General features: G+C 38.4%; 2 protein-coding genes across 34 annotated transcripts in view; one reads left to right on the top strand and one right to left on the bottom strand.

Moving 5' to 3' along the window:
* GIN1 (gypsy retrotransposon integrase 1) overlaps positions 1 to 1086 on the bottom strand; it is a 28145-nt gene extending 27059 nt beyond the window's left edge. For 2 of the 3 annotated variants that reach the window (XM_077863035.1, XM_077863052.1), the window contains exon 1: positions 930 to 1072. The gene's annotated coding sequence lies outside the window, so the exon portion shown is untranslated. Of the gene's footprint in view, positions 1 to 929 lie in introns of all 3 variants that reach the window. The other variant, XM_077863041.1, reaches the window with a different exon arrangement.
* A 105-nt stretch (positions 1087 to 1191) lies between these two features.
* The window catches only part of PPIP5K2 (diphosphoinositol pentakisphosphate kinase 2), a 101503-nt gene continuing 84004 nt past the window's right edge, over positions 1192 to 18690 (top strand). For 29 of the 31 annotated variants that reach the window (XM_077862821.1, XM_077862999.1, XM_077862948.1 and 26 more), the window contains exons 1-7: positions 1192 to 1347; positions 6794 to 7150; positions 11561 to 11756; positions 14082 to 14172; positions 15777 to 15862; positions 17149 to 17303; positions 18529 to 18630. In XM_077862821.1, coding sequence (XP_077718947.1) covers positions 7037 to 7150; positions 11561 to 11756; positions 14082 to 14172; positions 15777 to 15862; positions 17149 to 17303; positions 18529 to 18630 — 744 coding nt within the window. In that variant the 5' untranslated portion in view covers positions 1192 to 1347; positions 6794 to 7036. Of the gene's footprint in view, positions 1348 to 2424; positions 2631 to 6793; positions 7151 to 11560; positions 11757 to 14081; positions 14173 to 15776; positions 15863 to 17148; positions 17304 to 18528; positions 18631 to 18690 lie in introns of those variants that run through there. The other 2 variants (XM_077862793.1, XM_077863022.1) reach the window with 2 other exon arrangements.

Here is an 18690-nt window from a genome sequence, read left to right as displayed (position 1 = left end):
GCTCCCTGCATGGAGCCTGCTTCTCCGTCTGCCTGTGTGTGTGTGTGTGTCTCTCTCTCTCGTGAATAAATAAATAAAATCTTTAAAAAAGAAACTGTGACTTCTAAATCTCAGGACAGGGCAGCCCGGGTGGCTCAGCAGCCCAGGGCACGACCCCGGAGACCCGGGATCGAGTCCCACGTCGGGCTCCGTGCATGGAGCCTGCTCCTCCACCTCTCTCTCTCATGAATAAATAAAATCTTAAAAAAAAAAAAAAAACCCACAAAAATTACTTCTCTGCTTTGATTCAGAAAAGCTCATGGAAGGAAACCCCACGTGGAGGTAGCATTTTTTCTCCCGTTTCCTTTAAAAACGACGGGGCCAGATACTCCCTTGGGTTCGCCCGTCTCCCCCACATGGGAGACTTTTAGTTTGGGGCAAAAGGGTGACACTTCAGGTCAAAGGGCGGCTACGCTAAGGCGGGAGGGGGCGGGTGGGGGCGGGTGGGGCTGCCTCCGCGTCGGCCGAGGGCGGCGGCCAACTTTCCTCAGCCTGCCCGGGGCAGGGTCCGGCCGCTCCTTTCCCGGGGACTCCTAACGGCTCGTCGGTCGACGTCGGAGGGCGCTGACGCAGCCACGCTCGGCACGACCACCGCCGGGGAGATGCCGGGGAGACGCCGGGGCCGCCGCCCGCGCCCGGCCCGACCGCGGGGCTCCCCCTTCCCGCCCGGCGGCCGCGGGAGCCGCCGCCACGCCCGCCCACGGCCCGCCCGCCGCCAGAGCGCCTGCGCACTCTCCACGCTCAGCGAAACCCGTCCTCAAAACTAGTCGATGCAAATCATTTTGAAATTCCTCTCAGGTGGCGCCTCACTTTAACGTGATAATAATAAAGATAAAAAAAATTAAAAAAAGTCAGCCGCTACAACAAAGCACGGTGGAGCGACCACTCACCGAAAGTGGTCCTAAACGCAAACGACAGCCTTTAAGCGTCCTCTCGCGACTTATCTGGTGCTGCCGGAAGCGGAAGTGCCGGCGTCTTGAAGCGTGGGGCGCCTTTATGGGGTGGGGCGGGGTGGAGGGGCCGTGCGGCGCCGTGGGGCCCTCGCCGGAAATGGTTCCGCCCGGTGGGGTTTGTGTGTGAGACTCGGGCGGGCGGGGGGAGAGGCGTGGCGGCGGCGAGCGAGGCGCTCCCGCGGGCTCGGCGGCCGCTCGGCGTGGCCCTTCCCCGGCTTCTGGAGGCGGCGGGGCGGGGGGCGGGGGGCGGCTCCGTGGAGCGGGACGGCCGCAGTCTTCAGGAACGCTTCCGTCCCTCTCGGCCATCCGAGGGGAGCCGAAGGCCGCACGGGCTCGGCGGCTGCAGCGGCAGCAGGTGAGCTCGGAGCCCCGGGACGCACCGGAGCAGCTGCCGGAGCGCGGGGCCGCCGTGTCCTCGGGGCTGCGCGGAGTCCGGACCGCCGAGCCTCGGGGCGGGGCGGGGGGGGGGCGCGGGGCGGCGGGGGCGGGGGCGGGGCGCTGACCCCCAGCCCCAGGGGCTCCGCGGCCGCTCCCCCTCCATCCTCCCTCCTCCTCCCCCTCCTCCCCTTCCTCCTCCTCCCTCTCCTCCCTCCTCCTTATTCTCTCTTCCCCCTCCTCCCTCCTTCTCTTCCTCCTCCCTCCATCTCATTTTCCTCTCTCTCCTCCTCATCCTCCTCCTCCCTCCCCCTCCCTCTTTCCTTCTCCCCCTACTCCTCCCTCTTCTCTCTTCTCTCCTCCCTCCTCCCTCTCCTCCCTCTTCCCTCCTTTTCTCTCTCCCTCTTCCTTCCTCTTCCTCCTCCTCCCCATCCTCCCTCCTCCTCCTCCTCCTCCCTCTTTCCTCCTCCTCCCCCTCCCTCTTTCCTCCTCCCCCTACTCCTCCCTCTTCTCTCTTCTTACCTCCTCCCTCCTCCCTCCTCCCCCACCTTCCCCTCCTCCCTCTTCCCTCCTCTTCCCCCTCCTCCCTCTTTCCTCTTCCCCCTTCTCCTCCTCCTCCCTCTTCTCTCTTCTCTCCTCTCTCCTCCTCTCTCTTCCCTCCTCCTCCCTCTTCCCTCCTCTCCCTCCTCCCCTCCTCCTCCCTCTGCCCTCCTCTCTTCCTCCCCCTCCTCCCTCCTCCCTCTTTCCTCCTCCTCCTCCCTCTTCTCTCTTCTCCTTCCCTCCTCCTCCCTCCTCCTCCCTCTTCCCTCCTCCTCCTCCCTCTTCCCCCTCTCACTCCTCCTCCTCCTCCTCTCCCTCCTCCCTCTTCCCTCCTCTTCCTCCCCTTCCTCCTCCTCTCCCTCCTCCCCCCACTTCCCTCCTCTTCCCTCTTCCCTTCTCCCTTTCCTTCATCCTCCTCCCCTCCTCCCCCTTTCCCCCCCTCGTCCCCCCTCCCCCTCGGGTGTGAAGGACCCGACAGGACAGAAGCTCGGGGACTGCCTGCCCGGGAGGAGGACCGCAAGTGGGCGCCCCTGGAGCCTGTCTCCTGGGACGTGGCGACCTTCGCACTCCTGTGGGTGATGCTTGTGTTGCCCTGGGGTTGCTGGAAGGACTGGCGGGGGAAGCAGGAAGGCGTGGCTGGCATCCTCGCTGGCATCCTCGCTCCGCATCTGCTTTTGCTCTTGAAAATTCTTCCGTGAAAAGCACACTTTTTGTTTCAGGCAGGTTGAACTTTTTTTTTTAACGTTTTATTTATTGAAGAGAGACCCAGAGAGAGAGAGAGGCACAGACACAGGGAGACGCAGGCTCCCTGCAGGGAGGATGCAGGACTCGATCCCGGATCCCGCCCTGAGCCCAAGGCAGATGCTCACCCCCTGAGCCCCGCCCCCACCTACCCCCCCTGCCCCCCGGGCGCCCCAGGACGATTGAATATTAAAAATAACTGGCGTTGGGGTCCCTGGGCGGCGCAGCGGTTTGGCGCCTGCCTTTGGCCCAGGGCGCGATCCTGGAGACCCGGGATCGAATCCCACATCGGGCTCCCGGTGCATGGAGCCTGCTTCTCCCTCTGCCTGTGTCTCTGCCTCTCTCTCTCTCTCTCTCTCTCTGTGACTATCATAAATAAATAAATAAATAAATAAATAAATAAATAAATAACTGGCGTTAACTGAGTTCTTAAAGTGTGGCAAGTGCTTTACATATTTTCTCCTATATGTCTTTCCTATAACAGTCCCACGAGGTAGATTAAATTATGATTATTTTCCAAGAAGTAGGTCCTGAGGCTTAGAGAGGCCACATAACTTGTCCTAAACTTTTTTTTTTTTTTAAACTAGTAAACACGTGAGCCTGGATTAGAAACCACATTTTTCAGATTCCAGAATCTGTGTTCTTAACTGCTGTACTATTGTTGTCTTGCCATTGATGCTTCGTTGCTTTCAGTTTCTTCGCTAACATTTTTCTGTGGTTGGACGTATTCATTAAAAAAAAAAATTCAGTATTCCTGTGTATGGGTCTGATGAAATGATGTCTGTCCTCCTGGAGCTTCCCTGTCGTGGCACAGAATCAAACAGTTCAGAAACCAGAATACTGACAGCCGCGTGGTTTGGTTTAAAGCAGGTGATGAAACTGATGTGGAGAAGATGTCAAAGTTGCACAGCAAATATCGCTCTTTTAAGTCTTAAACTCGTGCCTTTCGTGGTAGCTGGAAGGATATTACACTTGACGATTGGTGGGACATTTGTAGGTCACCCACGTAAGTGCTGTGCACCAACCGATCAAGTACTGGGAATATACAGAGGAGGCCCTTGTTCTCCAAAACCCCCCGACACAACTACATATTACTACTAATAAGGAACTATTAAATTTCCTAAGTGGAAATGATAATTGGTTATATTGGAGGATGTCCTTACTTTTAGGAGATGCATGCTAGGGTATACAGAAACGAAGTATATCCATGTCTGTACCTTTCAAATGATAGAGCAAGATTACCTGTATACGTATGTATAAGGAGGAAGTAAATACAGCAAAACGTTAGCCATCGTTGAGGCTAGTGGTGGATGTGTGAGTGCATATGTATGGTGAGCCATTCTGTCAGCTTCTTTGAGTATCTGAAATCTTTCGCAATAAAAATTTGAGGAGGGGAAACCCTAACTCTAATGGAAACAGGTCACTGAAAAGATATATCCCAAATGCTGTGGGTCATGGAGCGTGGGAAAGATGCTGATGTGCACGTAGGGGTCGGCAGTTGTCGGAAAAGCATTTATTGAGGACTTCGGAGTTTATGAAAGGAGAAATTGGAACTCTCAAGGACAATAGTGAATTAAAAGGAGGAGGAGAAGCGGGCTCAGCAAAAAAATAGTGCATGAATGTTGAAAGAAGGAAAACATCAATTCCAGGATTTTGTGAAACTTGGCATGGACTTTTTTGTATGAACTTTTAACTGATGCTTGGCTGCCTTTGCCAGCATGCAGAAGCCTTTTTAATAATCTATTATGGAGCTATTAGTAATAGTGCCCTGGAACTGGAGTCAACATTGACAACAGTGTTTCCAGTGGAAAATGCTTTTAGGATTTCAGGAAAATTGGTCATGTGTCTGTTCCAGCTCATCAAGAGAGGAGGGTTTTGGGCAGCCCCGGTGGTGCAGCGGTTTAGCGCTGCCTGCAGCCCGGGGCGTGATCCTGGGGACCCGGGATCGAGTCCCACGTCAGGCTCCCTGCATGGTGCCTGCTTCTCCTTCTGCCTGTTTCTCTGCCTCTTTCTCTCTAGCTGTGTCTCTATGAATAAATAAATAAAGTATTTAAAAAAAATAAAGTTTAAAAAAAAAGGAGGGTTTTGAATACCACGTAGGACTGATGGATGACCCATGCTGTCATTTTAAGGATTGAGTAGCTTGGACCATGGTAGGTTTGTGAAGGAGAGGAGTGTTTTTACTCCAGGCAGTAGTGTTCAGGATAGTGACAAGCACTATCCAGTAGTGGTAAGACTGGAAAACGTGTAATGAGGTCTCCAGCAGCAGCAGCAATGGCAAAAAAGAGTTTCTATAGCATCATTACATGGGTGGTAAGTAGGCACCCTTCTAAGTTGAGTTGTTTGTATTTATTCTGTGCCAGTTAAGTTAGGTCAGGAATCTCAGTCCTAATTATAAAAGCCAACAAGATAGATAAATAGCTAACATTTACTAAATGCTTACCTTGTGCTAGTTGCTGTTGTGTCTTCATTGTCATTTCATTTTCAGAATAATTTAGGATGTTTATCCCATTTTACAGATGGTGGCATGAAGGACGCAGAACTGAGCAACTATCAGGAAAAGCTTTCTAACTCACTTTTGTCAAGGTCTAGAGCAGTGGTTCTCAATGTGTGATTGATTTCCAGAGCAGCGGCAGCAGCATGTTGGAATTTTTCGAGTATTGAGTCCTCCTTTAAGACTTTCTAGTTTGGTATTTTAACAAGCCCTCCTGGTGATTCTGATGTATGAAGTTTGAGAACCACTTCTTTGAGTGTAGATGCTTTAGTAGCATGGTACTTTCCAATTTAAAAATCAGAATTGAGTAGTGTTTGTCTTTTGAATCGGTATTTCCTACTTTAATTTTTAAATCAACTGTTTAATATTTCATAACACTGTGAAATTTTAATTTGAAAGTTCCATAAAGTCAAGTCTGGCTATGTACATGAGGGTTTTAATATTTAACGGAGCCACCAGTTAAACTAGAATTAGATCTTTAGGAATAAGAGTTTTGGTGTTATGCACTGCAGTTTTAGCTAACCTATAATCCAACTCTTAAGAATATTTGATCAAATAATTATATTACCAGTAATCAAGTTGATTGTTATGTAGTTTCATCTTGGTAGGCAATTAGTTTTAATGTGACCAAGGAACAATAATATACATAGCTTTGGTAAAGAATATTTTGAGATATCATTATTATGTGAGTTCTTTTTTTTTTTTTTTTTTTTTTTTTTAAGATTTTATTCATTTACTCATTTGAGACACAGAGAGAGAGAGGCAGAGAGAGAAGCAGGCTCCATGCAGGGAGCTTGAGGTGGAACTCGATTCCAGGACTCCAGGATCAGGCCCTGGGCTGAAGGCAGTGCTAAACCGCTGAGCCAACCGGGGCTGCCCTAATACGAGAGTTCTTAAACTGATGTTGATAGGCATCAGTTTGTTTATACGGAAAAGCTTGGATGTCAATCACATAAAAATTGTGTGCAGAATTTATTATACATGTACATTTTTTTTCTGAGGAGAGGATCTGTAGATTTTATTAGGTTAGCCAAAGAATTTTTGACTTGTAAAAGTTTAAGAGCTGTTATAATGAAATCTTATATTTAATCTTGTTTAGTTGATTTTTTTTTTTTGAGACTAGAATCCAGAAAGGTTTTATTCCATTAAAAAAAAAAACAAAACAACAACAAAAACAAAATAAAACCTGTTTGCAAACTGAACTTTCAAGTTAAATTCTTTTAAAAATTGATTAAAGCTGTCAGTGGGTTTTAAACCCATATTACTGTTTTTTTTTTTTTCCATTCTGTTCAGGTATTCCTAGAAAGGTGTTTAGCTTTCGATGGACTTTTGTTATAATTTGAATGATTTTCTCATTTGTTAGATATTTCTGGACTTAAAGAATTTAGTATTTTTTGTTATTGTTACTTCATTATCTTGTTACTATCCTTTTGTTATTTTTTTTCCTTTTGTTATTTTGAATCAGTTTGTCAAATTGCTAAAATGTAATTATTGAAGATCAGAGCCTAATTTTTTAATTTTATGAAAGAAATGTTATTTCATTTGAAGGTATGCATCAAGTTACTGGTCCTGATTTTACGAGTGTTATTTTACTTTTACTTGAATGTTTTTGAAGTACAGTCTCCAAAATTAATTTTTCATTGCATTTTAGGTAGAAAGACTACGGCATCAACTCAGTGAAGCAGTAAACTCGCTCTTTGTCTTTTAAACATCAAGAACGAAGCAGTGGTATCTGAGACCAGAAGAACATTTGCCAACTAGCTGTCATCACAATTTCAAGTGATTGTATAAGCAGAAACAAGCTGCAGCCTATGTGTCAGCTAGTTTAGAGAGAATGGTTTATTTAGAAGCAGTTTTAGTATAGTGCTTTATATCTGTATCAAATGAAATAAAAATGAGTGAAGCCCCTAGATTCTTTGTTGGGCCCGAAGATACAGAAATAAGCTCGGGAAATTATCGGCATTTCTTCCACCATGCAGATGAAGATGAGGAGGAAGAGGATGAGTCTGTAAGTTGTTTGTTTGGTGAGAGAAGACCAATACCGTATAGGCTTCTTACTAATCACTGTAAGGTGAACTAATAAACTCTCTAAATTGTGAAGACATTTTTGCACATGGAAATTTGTTGGAAATTGCCTGTGCTGAAAAGCATATTTTTAGTAACGTTATTGAGCCTACGGTGTGCATCAAGAAATCCAGTTAGGGGTCAGACTTCTCATTTGTTTGATTATGTTAACTTCAGTGTCTTTCACAAATGTTCACTGATAGGCCCAGCATAACAGAAGATTCAGTTGAAAACATGGCAAGGAGAGAATAATCAGGGCCGTACCAAAAGGGTTTCTTGTATGTAGGAGTACCTAAAGAGTACATCAACATAAAGAAGTAAGTTGAAAGAAATAACTTTAAAGGTACTGAAGAAGGACTTCGCCAACTTTGTTAAGTTTGTCACATTGTCAGTACAAGTGGTGGTTGACCCAAATATAGTCTTATTTATTATTAACTCTTCAGAAGCCTATAACTGTGTCACTAGAAGGAGAGGCTACCTCAAGGATCCAGAGGAGTATATAAGTGCACAAATCTTATCTTTTTGATCTGATCTACTAGGATATATAGCCATAGGTGCATCTTTAGGAATAACACATTTATTATGTTCATTTTACTCTAGTTATATTAGCTCAATATTTTTCTTATTGTTTTCCCTTTAGATTTAAGATTGCTTTACTGTGAAAACTGATTTAACATACAGACTTATGTTTGTTTTTTCTTGTATTTCCAGTTGAAAAGATAATTTTTTTAAGAAAGATTTATTTACTTATTTGAAAGAGAGAAAGAGAGAGAGAGAGAGCTGTAGGGAGGGGCAGAAGGAGAGGGAGAGAGAATCCCATGCAGAATCCATGCTGAGCGCAGACCCTGATGCAGGGCTTGACCTCAGGACCCTGAGCCGAAATCAAGAGTCGGACACTTAACTGACTGAATTGCCCAGGCATCCTGAGAATTTTGTTTTCAAACCAAAACCTGTTATACTTGGTAAAGTAGTAAAAAAAAACCCAAAAATACCTAATGGGTGATCCTTTAAATCCTTTTTCATAGCTATTTAACACTTCACAGTGTGCTTACACATATCTGAAAACCTATCCCACCCCCACCTCACCCCAGAAAAAAAAATGATTTTCAGAAAACTATCATCTGAAGTGTTATCTAGAAGTCCAGTAAATGAAACAGAAAAGCAGCTTTTCTCTGACTTAAGCTAGAAAGTACTATTGACTCAGCCTCTACTGCCCCTATCATCTGAACATACTGTAAACATCACTGACACGTCAAGTCCATTTCTTACACATAAGGACTTTTGTCTGTCCCTTATATCTAGAACTGTACATGTCTCTCCTCCTTTACCTTTTATGTTTCGGCAATATCAAATTTTTGTTTTTCACATGTTATTCCATGTTGTACCATGCCTCTTTGCTGTTGTACTCTTTTATCTCTATGAAATGCCCTTTTCTGGGGGTTACTTTGTAAACTGTTTTTCATTCTTCAGAACCTTGCTCATATTCCCTATTCTCCCTCTCCTTGTAGACTTGCATACTTCTTCCACAGTACTATTTCTTTTTTCTTTTTTTAAGATTTTATTTATTTATTAGAGAAAGAGAGTGCACGAGCAGGGGGAGAGGGAGAAGCAGACTCCCCACTGAGCAGGGAGCCTGACATGGGGCTCCATCCCAGGATCATGACCTGAGCCATCCAGGTGCCCCCTCAGTACTGTTTCTATATTTGACATACATACTTGTATTCCATGTACCATAACATACTACATTATTGCTGTGATCTTTTTGATTCATAGCACTTTGAGGTTAGGTAGTTTCTATGTATCTAACTTTAGGCACTTAGTGTAATTCTTGGAACCTTGGTACTAATTAAATTGAGTTCACATTTGTGGCGCATAGTTGTCACTTTTGAGGAACTCGATTTGGTTTATTTGGCCTATAGATTAATAATTTGTTCCAGTTCATTCTCCTGTTTTTAAGATTAAAAGTATGAATTTAAGAAAAATAAAATAAAAAAGAGGTATGGATTTCATTTTAGACACTAAATCTAACAAAATAAATCTCTTTAAAGAGTTATTTCACTTCCAAGGTTTTACCTAATAGGAAAATTCTATAATTTTGTCTTAATAATGCAGGCTTATTTGTGCATTTTAAACTTGGCAGTTTCTAGTTCATCTTAGCTAATAGTAGATATTAATTAAATCTATAATAAATAAAATGGAACTTAGTAGCTTTTTTTAAATTGTAAAGCAATAGGGTATGTTAGGTTGAATGCTTTTTTTTTACTGAAGTATAATTGACATAATAGTTTGACCTATACAACGTGGTGATTCTGCAATTATATAAAAATGTGGACCATGATAAGTGTAGTTACCATTGTCACCTTAAAAAGTTACCGTTATTGACTATATTCCCTGTGCAGTACTTTTCATACCTGTGACTTACCTGTATGGTAACTGGAAGTCTGTACCTCTTAATCCCCTTCAACATTTTTACCCATCCCACCACCCCTCTTCCCTCTGGCAGTTTCCACTTTGTTCTCTGTATTAGAGTCTGTTTTTTTTTTTTTTTAATTCATTTTGGTTTTTAGATTCCATATATAAGTGAAATCATAGGGTGTCTTTCTGACTGACTTATTTCACTTAACATAACATGCTGTAGGTCTATTCATGTTGTTGTGAATAGCAAGGTTTTATTCTTTTTTATGGCTGAGTAATATATATATACTACATATTTATCCACATATTTATTGACAGACGCTTAAAGTCACTTCCATATCTTGGCACTTGTAAATCATGATACAATGAACATATCTTTTTGAATTAGTGTTTTTGTTTTCTTGGTAAATACCCAGAAGTAGAATTAATGGGTCATGTGTGTGGTATTTCAATTTTTAATTTTTTGAGGAACCTCCATATTATTTTCTACAGTGGTCACACCATTTTACATTCCCAGCAACAGTGCACAAGGGTACCTTTTCTCCACATACTAGCCAACACTTGGCTATTTCTTGTCTTTTTGATACTAGCCATTCTTATTAGTATGAGGTGATGCCTCATTGTGGTTTTGATTTGCATTTTCCTGATGATTAGTGATTTTGTGCATCTTTCCAAGAATCTTTTGCCCATCTGTATGTCTTCTTTGGAGAAATGTCTGTTAAGGTCCTCTGCCTGTTTTTTAATTGGATTATTTGATTTTTTTTGGTGTTGAGTTGTATGAATTCTTTTTATATTTTAAAAATTGACCCCTTAATGAATATACCATTTGCAAATATCTTTTGTTAGCTGAGGAAGTATTCTTTAGGAACATCATGAACTATGTAGAGGCTTTTGATCAGGAAAGAATTAAATAAGGGAACATAAAAGTGGATGATCAGGGTGGGAAAAATAGATCCCAGGGAGATTAGGATTTACAATCAAATTCAATACTAATTTGATCTCTAAATTGCATATGAGTCAGAAGAGGCAATGGAGAAATCTAATTTTAGGTGTAAAGAAGAATAGTAGTTTAAATCTGATGTTACCCAATTTTAAGATTTATAACAAGAGAAAGTCTAGGAAAACACTTTTGAGCTCAAGATTATAATATATGAAATATAAAAATATGGAGGAGGGAGAACTAAAAAAAAAAAACAACTGGGCACAGCTCTATTTATTTGATAAAACTCTTAATTACTTGAATGCAAAGATCTCAGAATGAATCTTGAGTAATTTTGTAAATCTACGAGCTACTCATAAGGTATTTCTATATCCTGCTTTTTTAGTTTTAGGACAAACCATAACCTTTAAGCTGTAGCACGGGTACCAAAGATGAGCAACACCATTAAATAGGAATATTGAGTATGAAGATTGGAATTTCAAAGAGCATTGACACCTTGGTTAGCAGTTTGGCTTTCTCCAAAATTTTCTTCCAGGTTGTCGTTGGTGATCAACCAATTCAAAGCCAAGCTACAAAAATAGTTTAACACTGTATAACATAGCTATATAGTCAGAATATCTTTTTTTAGGCAAGAGAATTCTTTATCTCACTCTCATTGGTCTTTTCACTTGGAGTAGATAGGTTTTGGTCTTCATTTTCCTCTTTCTGTTGTGGGGAAGGTAATTAAGTACTAGAGACAATTAAGGAAAGAGTATCTGTTTAAGTTTAAAATTAGAATGAAAATAGTAATGATGTCCTGAAAGTGAAAGTTTTCCAGACCTTTTTAGCCAACTATTATTTGTTATTTATTATAACAAAAATATAGTTTTGAAAAATGTGGGAGTTTTTTTGGTTAAGGTGTCATTTGTATTGATCACATCACTCATCTGCTTCTGAAAAACATATTTAGAGTTTGTATTAAGTCAACCTAATTTTTTTGTTGTTTTCTTTCTGTTTCAGCCACCGGAAAGGCAGATTGTGGTTGGAATATGTTCCATGGCAAAGAAGTCCAAATCCAAACCAATGAAGGAAATTCTTGAACGGATCTCCTTATTTAAATATATCACAGTAGTAGTATTTGAAGAAGATGTTATTTTGAATGAACCAGTAGAAAACTGGCCTTTATGTGATTGTCTTATTTCGTTCCATTCTAAAGGTATTAAAGAATGGGAACTCCCTTTATCCTCTCTTATAATAGACCTAATACATATTAATTGTAGAATATTAGATAAAATAAATAAAATTAATCTCCATTCTCACAGATCAGTGATGTTACCATTTTGATAAATTTCTTTTGGTCATTTTTTTGTCTGTATTTTTTAAACAAATTTATTGTTATAGTGTATATGTAACTTTATATTTCATTTTTTCATCAATTATACCAAGAAATTTTTTTCCCCTCCATTACATTCTTCCAAGACCTGATTTTTGAATTCATGAATTATTGGATATTTTAAGCCCTATACTTTTGCCCTATATAAAATGATCTATCTTTCCTCAAATGCAAATATTCATATTTTATTTTCAAAGAACTTAATATTTGAAATTTCAATTTTACTTGGTTTCTTTTGTAAATCAAACAAATATTAATTACACTTAAGTATTACTTAATGGTATAGTATGCCTTCATAATGAGACCCACTAATCAAAATCATTACTGAATATCTGAAAATTTGTAACCTCAGAATCTGTGAATTAAGTGAATTTCTAAGAACTGTAATTTAAAAGATGTGTGTATAGTTATTTTTATTCATATTAAATCACTTTGTTACCAAAATAATGTAATCTCCAGCTGTGTTAAAGTTTCACTTTAGCTAGGTGTTCAAGAAACTTTTCCTTCAGCAAGGGGATGGAGCATGGCTGAGACTTTATGTGCTCCTATAGTCTGTAGAGAAGAGAAGCCAAGGCCCTGGTCTGTTTTATTAAACTTAAGTCTTTTATTTCAGGGAATCTTAAAATTGGCTTATCCCTGAGGGTAAGGTGATCTTGCCTTACTACCACATGGTTCTTCCTTCCAAAGCTAATTTTTTGCCTGTAAAAACTAGGTGCTGTCTAAGGTCATATTCCATATACTGTCTCTTTGTAAGGAAAATGTTCCTCTTTAACAACACGGAAGCAGGGAACTGTTACAGAGGATCCTCTGTGCTGAATTCTGTTAGGATGCTTTAAATCATAGACTTGGAGGTATCTTGATGACAAGTGATTAATTCTTCTCAGAGTCTTTACAAACCTAGAAGGGTTTATAATTTGTGGAAGTGATTCTTGGTATAGAGAGCTTTTATTAAATTTTAAAAACCAAGAGGAATTTAGGGAATAAGTCTTTTTTAACTGACCATAGTTTTTTGTTTAGTTTTATTAACTAATGCCTTAGTACTTACTTCCCCTCCAACTGTTCTGATAATGATACAAGATAACAGTGTCTTCACAGGTATACTGTAATAGGCAAGGTTAAATTCTAAAGTTGTGCATGCTTACTGATTTTTACTCTTTTCCTTAGATAAGCTATTCATTAAGATATTGTCATTTAAGGAATAATGATATTTATTGGGAGCTTACTGTCAGGTCCTATGCTAAGTGTTTTATATACATTCCTTTATCAAGTTGCTCAAAAACTCTACTAGGTAAGACAAGTATAATACTCATTTACAGCTGAGAATCAGGGGCTTAGAGATATTGAATAAATTCGCCCAGAGTTGCATAGCTAATGAAAGAAGGAGCCAGGATTTTCCTGCTTTGTTAGACTCTCTGGTATACTGACAAACCGTCTCTTAATAGTATGTATTGATGGATAAAATTGTCAATACAGAGAGTACAGTATAATCATTAAAATGCTTTAGAATCTTTTTAGACCTCTTACCATATCTGCCATTTGATTTGTTGTCCATGTAAGTAGTAATTTTACCAAAGTCTAGAAATTTTAGGGAGTTAATTTCTGATACCTTAACATTGACCTAGGAACAGCAAGTATGATTCTGCTCATATATTTTATATTTACGGCATATCTGTTGTATGTAAATTAACTTTTGTTTTTGCTGTTTTTAAAGATGCAGTTCTTTGAATTATCAGCAATTTTTATGTATAAATATCAAACTAAAATGAAAGAAATTACACATATTTTTTAAAAAATCACCAAGTAATTGTAATATACTTATATACAGATTTCTCTTTGTGTATGAGATAATCTTAACCTTTTATTAGGGGACTTTGAATAATTAGTCATTGGCTAAGATGTCAGTGGGTTTGAATTTGGTTATATAACCACTGACTTGTGCCTTATCAATGAAATTAACTAGGAAAAAATAAGACTAATAGTACAAGTTAAGTTTTATATATTTATTTTTCCACGATTTATATGGAAAGCAGTTATAAGCATAATGAAATTAACCTTTTATGGGAAGTGACATAAATTCAAATTGATAAAGCTATAGATATCAACTTACCTTGAGATTGTACAGAGTATGTTAATAATATGTGTTCTTAGGATTTCCACTGGACAAAGCAGTTGCCTATGCAAAACTCAGGAATCCATTTGTAATCAATGACTTGAATATGCAGTATCTCATACAAGATAGGTGAGTGATGAAGATGGCTGAATTAAGGGAAGGAAAATTAACGTTTATTTAGTGTCTACTATAAGCTGGCATCAGGTGTTTTCATATACATTAATTTGTGGTATCCTCTAAAATACTTAGAAATAGGTATTTATACCCAGTCTTATAGATGAAGAAACTTGAGAATCAGGAAGATGAATTAATTTGCCCAAAGTCACAAGTAGTTCTGTCAATAATGGAACAAGGACTTAAACCAGGTTTGTTTAATTTCCATAGCCTACTGAACCATTGAAAATTATGAGCAACTTCTCTGCCATGTGACTGATGATGAAATTAGGGTTATACTCAATATAACTAGATTTTTTTTAATGGTAAAATGCAAGTCTTTTGAAAAATATTTCATTACATATCTTAGCACTCATATTATAAGCCAAAAGCATGAATTTCTGAGAGAAACTGGAATACAAATAAATTTATATATTTTGTTTGAGTGATGTTTCACTCTGATGGCTACCTTTATAATTTCACCAACATTCAATTTTCTTTTGTGTTAGCATTGCAGTATGAGATTACATGTGTGAAAATGCTTTATAAAGTATAAGGCCCTATAGTTTTGGGGTTTTTCCTGTTCCTCCAGGTAGTAACATTATTAGTAGCCAACATTTTATTTTTTATTTTTTTTAAAGATTTTATTTATTTATTCATGAGAGATAAATACACAGAGAGATTGGAGCAGAGACACAGGCAGAGGGAGAAGCAGGCTCCATGCAGGGAACCTGATGTGGGACTCGATCCTGGGACTCCAGGATTATGCCCTAGCCGAAGGCAGGCACTAAACCGCTGAGCCACCCAGGGATCCCCAATATCTAACACTTTAAAATATTGTTCCTAGATTTACGTATTAATAAATGCTTATGTTATAAATATATTCATAATACATATTTAAGAAATTTGAAAAATAAAAGCATTAAAGGCATTTAACCCTGATACTATATCATATTTTTTTCTTTTTTTTAAAGATTTTATTTATCTATGAGAGACACAGAGAGAGAGAGAGAGAGAGAGGCAAAGACACAGGTAGAGGGAGAAGCAGGATCCATGATCCATGCAGGGAGCCCGGTGTGGGACTTGATCCCGGGACCCCAGGATCCCGGGCCAAAGCCGGGCACTAAACCACTGAGCTACCCAGTGTCCCTATATAATTTTTTTTCATATAAAAAGCAATATGTACATACATTCACATTTTACAAAATTAGGGTCACTTCTGTCTTACAATACTATGAACATTTTCCTATGTCATTAAATAATCTTTGAGTATAAAGTTTTTAATAGGTAATAGTCTGTCATTGCCCTGTAGCAACTTTGTTTTTAACCCTTTCTTTTTTTATACATTTACATTCCCAGTTTTAAACATTAGTATTTTAATATGCCACATAAAGTGTTGTGTGTCCATTTTTGTTCTAATATGGCTGAACATTCCCTTAGACATTTTCAATATTTTACGTGATTTGTTTATTTAAAAAATAAAAGACTTGAAATCTATGCCTTTTTAAATAATACAATAGTAATAATGTACCATTAAAGTAAAGCAATAAAACAATAAAAGATGTTTTCTTTTTCTTCAGAAGAGAAGTGTATAGTATTCTTCAAGCTGAAGGTATTTTACTTCCTCGTTATGCAATTTTGAACCGTGACCCAAATAATCCCAAAGGTAAGAATATGAGATTTTGAGCAAGCTACCTTTTGTCACCAACATACTTTCGAGGCACTTCTTTTCTATAATTAAGTAGAAGGAATTCAGAGAACTCATAGTTCTGCTTACTTAAAAAAAAAAAAAAAAAAAAGCCAAGTAAGCATTACATTCAGTTCAAGTTTGGCACTATAAACTGAAAGGCCAAAAATAAAAAATAAAAAAAATAAAAAATAAATAAATAAACTGAAAGGCCCACTAATTTAAGAGTTATCTATCCTACTTTTCTGTGGTCTACATTTGACATCTGGGAATCAAGAAGAGTTTTTAAATTACATATTTCATCATCTTGTATTGATTGGGGATAAGTAAGTGATTTATCTATGACTATTGAAGTCAGGATTAGAAACTTTATGCTAGGATACCGTAATTAAATTTCTGATGACTAGAAACTTAGAAATATTACTTAATACCTTAAAGTACCCTTTGCTTCATTTTTCTAGTTATCTGAAACATAGCATGTAAGTTATATATAACAGTCTAACAAGCCAAGATAAATGTTTATCTGCTTTACTATTTAATATTCTGGTAAGACTATTTTGGAGAATTTTGATGACTTTTTTGTACCTTAAAGCAACTTTTGTTGAAAACTAGATATAGCATTTATCATCAGTAACAGGGAACTTCTCTCATTTTTCTAGAGGTAAAAAATTAACTTCCTGATTGGATTACCTTATATAGGTTACATTAATAACAATTTCATGTTTTGTGGTATCTATGATACAACTGATTCCATACAACTTTCAGAATATGGTAGCAATCTAAAAAAATTTTTCAATCTTTTTTGTTGGTATCATTTCATATGTAACTTTGATTCTGTGGGATAAAGTGAAATGACAGGTTTGTAAGATTTTGAAGAATAACTATAGTTTTTAATGTCATGAATCATAAATAGTGGGGTATGTTGTTTGCATAAATATTTTTTTAGAATTATTTATTTATTTTGGAGAGATAGGGGGAGGGACAAAGGGAGCAAATCTTCATTCAGGCAGACTCCTTCCTCAGTGTGGAGCCCAACACTAAGGCTCTATTTCACACAGTCTATAAGATCACGACCTGAGCCAAACCAAGAGTTAGACACTTTACTAATGAGCCACCCAGCTGCCCCTGCATAAATGTTTAATTAAAATCAAATCGTACATTATCCAAGGTTTTCTTTATATAATCTATTCTAGTAAAAGCTTTTAAAATAATGTTATATCTAGACAATATGCAATATGTAATTTTTCCCACTGTTTGATTTTTAGAATGCAATCTGATTGAAGGGGAAGATCATGTAGAAGTAAATGGTGAAGTTTTTCAAAAGCCGTTTGTAGAAAAGCCAGTCAGTGCAGAGGATCACAATGTTTACATTTACTATCCCACATCTGCTGGTGGTGGAAGTCAAAGACTTTTTCGAAAGGTAAATCTTTGTTATCCTAGGGAATGCTGTTCTTCATACTTTGTACAAATTTTTCTAAAAGTAATCAAGTATTTAGTAGAACTAAGATTAAATAAGACTGTATCATTCAGGGATAAATTAAAACTGATACCCTTCTTTGTTAGAAAAACAAGGCATCATTTTAGTTATTTACTGTTGTTTATGCAAAATTTCTACTTACAAAATACCAAGAAAATTATTTTTCTCTCTACTTTCCACTTATGTATCTGGCTTATGAGAAATTTGGGTAAAGGTCAGTAGTCTTTAAAAAAATGGCCCCCAAGATAGAAAATTCATAGACAAAAATAGTATCAATAACTTTTACATACGTGAAATATGCTCAAATAAATGCAAATGAAGTCTAAAAGATAATGACATTGAAGTACCTTTTGGATTGGCAAGGATCAAAAACATTGAGATAGTTGGAAAACAAGCACAAACCCAAATGTTGGTAGAGATGTAAATTAATAGAGCCTCTTACCTCTTAGCAACATAATTTGACCATGCAGTAAGATTAAAAGTGCACGTACATTTACAAGGAACCATGGAAATGCAAAGTAAGAACACGGTGAGATACTACTTTATATCCATTAGTGGCAAGTGTTATGTCTAACAATACCAATTATAGACAAGGATATAGAGTGGTGGGAGCTTACATACATTGCTAGAAGACGCTGAATTGTTAAAACTGTTCATAAAATATTTGGCATTATTTTTGTCAGTTGAATATGAGCACTTAGTAATTCTGTCACCTGCTAATTCTACTTGTAGCATATACCTTAGAAATATTCTTGCACATGGAACACTTACAAGAATGTTCAAAGCAACACACTTCTCCTGGCTAAAGCTTAGAAAACAACCTAAGTACTTGTTAATAGAATGAATGAATTATGGTGTACTTATACAGTGGAAAATTCTGTAGTGGTAAAAGTGAACAAATGAGGGTTACATGCAACAACATGGTTGATTGGAACCACTCTTAGGAACATTATTCTTACTGTTCTTGGTATTTTTTTTACGATTTGACTTACATGTAAGTTATAATTACAGCAGAAAATAATCCAGTGTCAACTATATAATAAATGTCAAACATTTATTTTTATTTTTTTGGTAATATCTAAGATGGAAATACATGGTAAGAAGGTTATATTATAAAAATGAGATGAATAATTTAGTTTTTATATTTACGGATATCTTTCTTTTTCAGATCGGCAGTAGAAGTAGTGTTTATTCCCCAGAAAGCAATGTACGAAAAACAGGCTCATATATATATGAAGAGTTTATGCCCACAGATGGTACTGATGTAAAGGTAGGATTGATTACACTATATTTTAATTTTGTATTTAGTTTACCAGTGATATCAGAAAAA

Source organism: Canis aureus, chromosome 2 (genome assembly GCF_053574225.1).
Source record: "Canis aureus isolate CA01 chromosome 2, VMU_Caureus_v.1.0, whole genome shotgun sequence".
NCBI classification, from domain to species: domain Eukaryota; kingdom Metazoa; phylum Chordata; class Mammalia; order Carnivora; family Canidae; genus Canis; species Canis aureus.
This window is presented reverse-complemented; position numbering and strand designations above follow the sequence as displayed.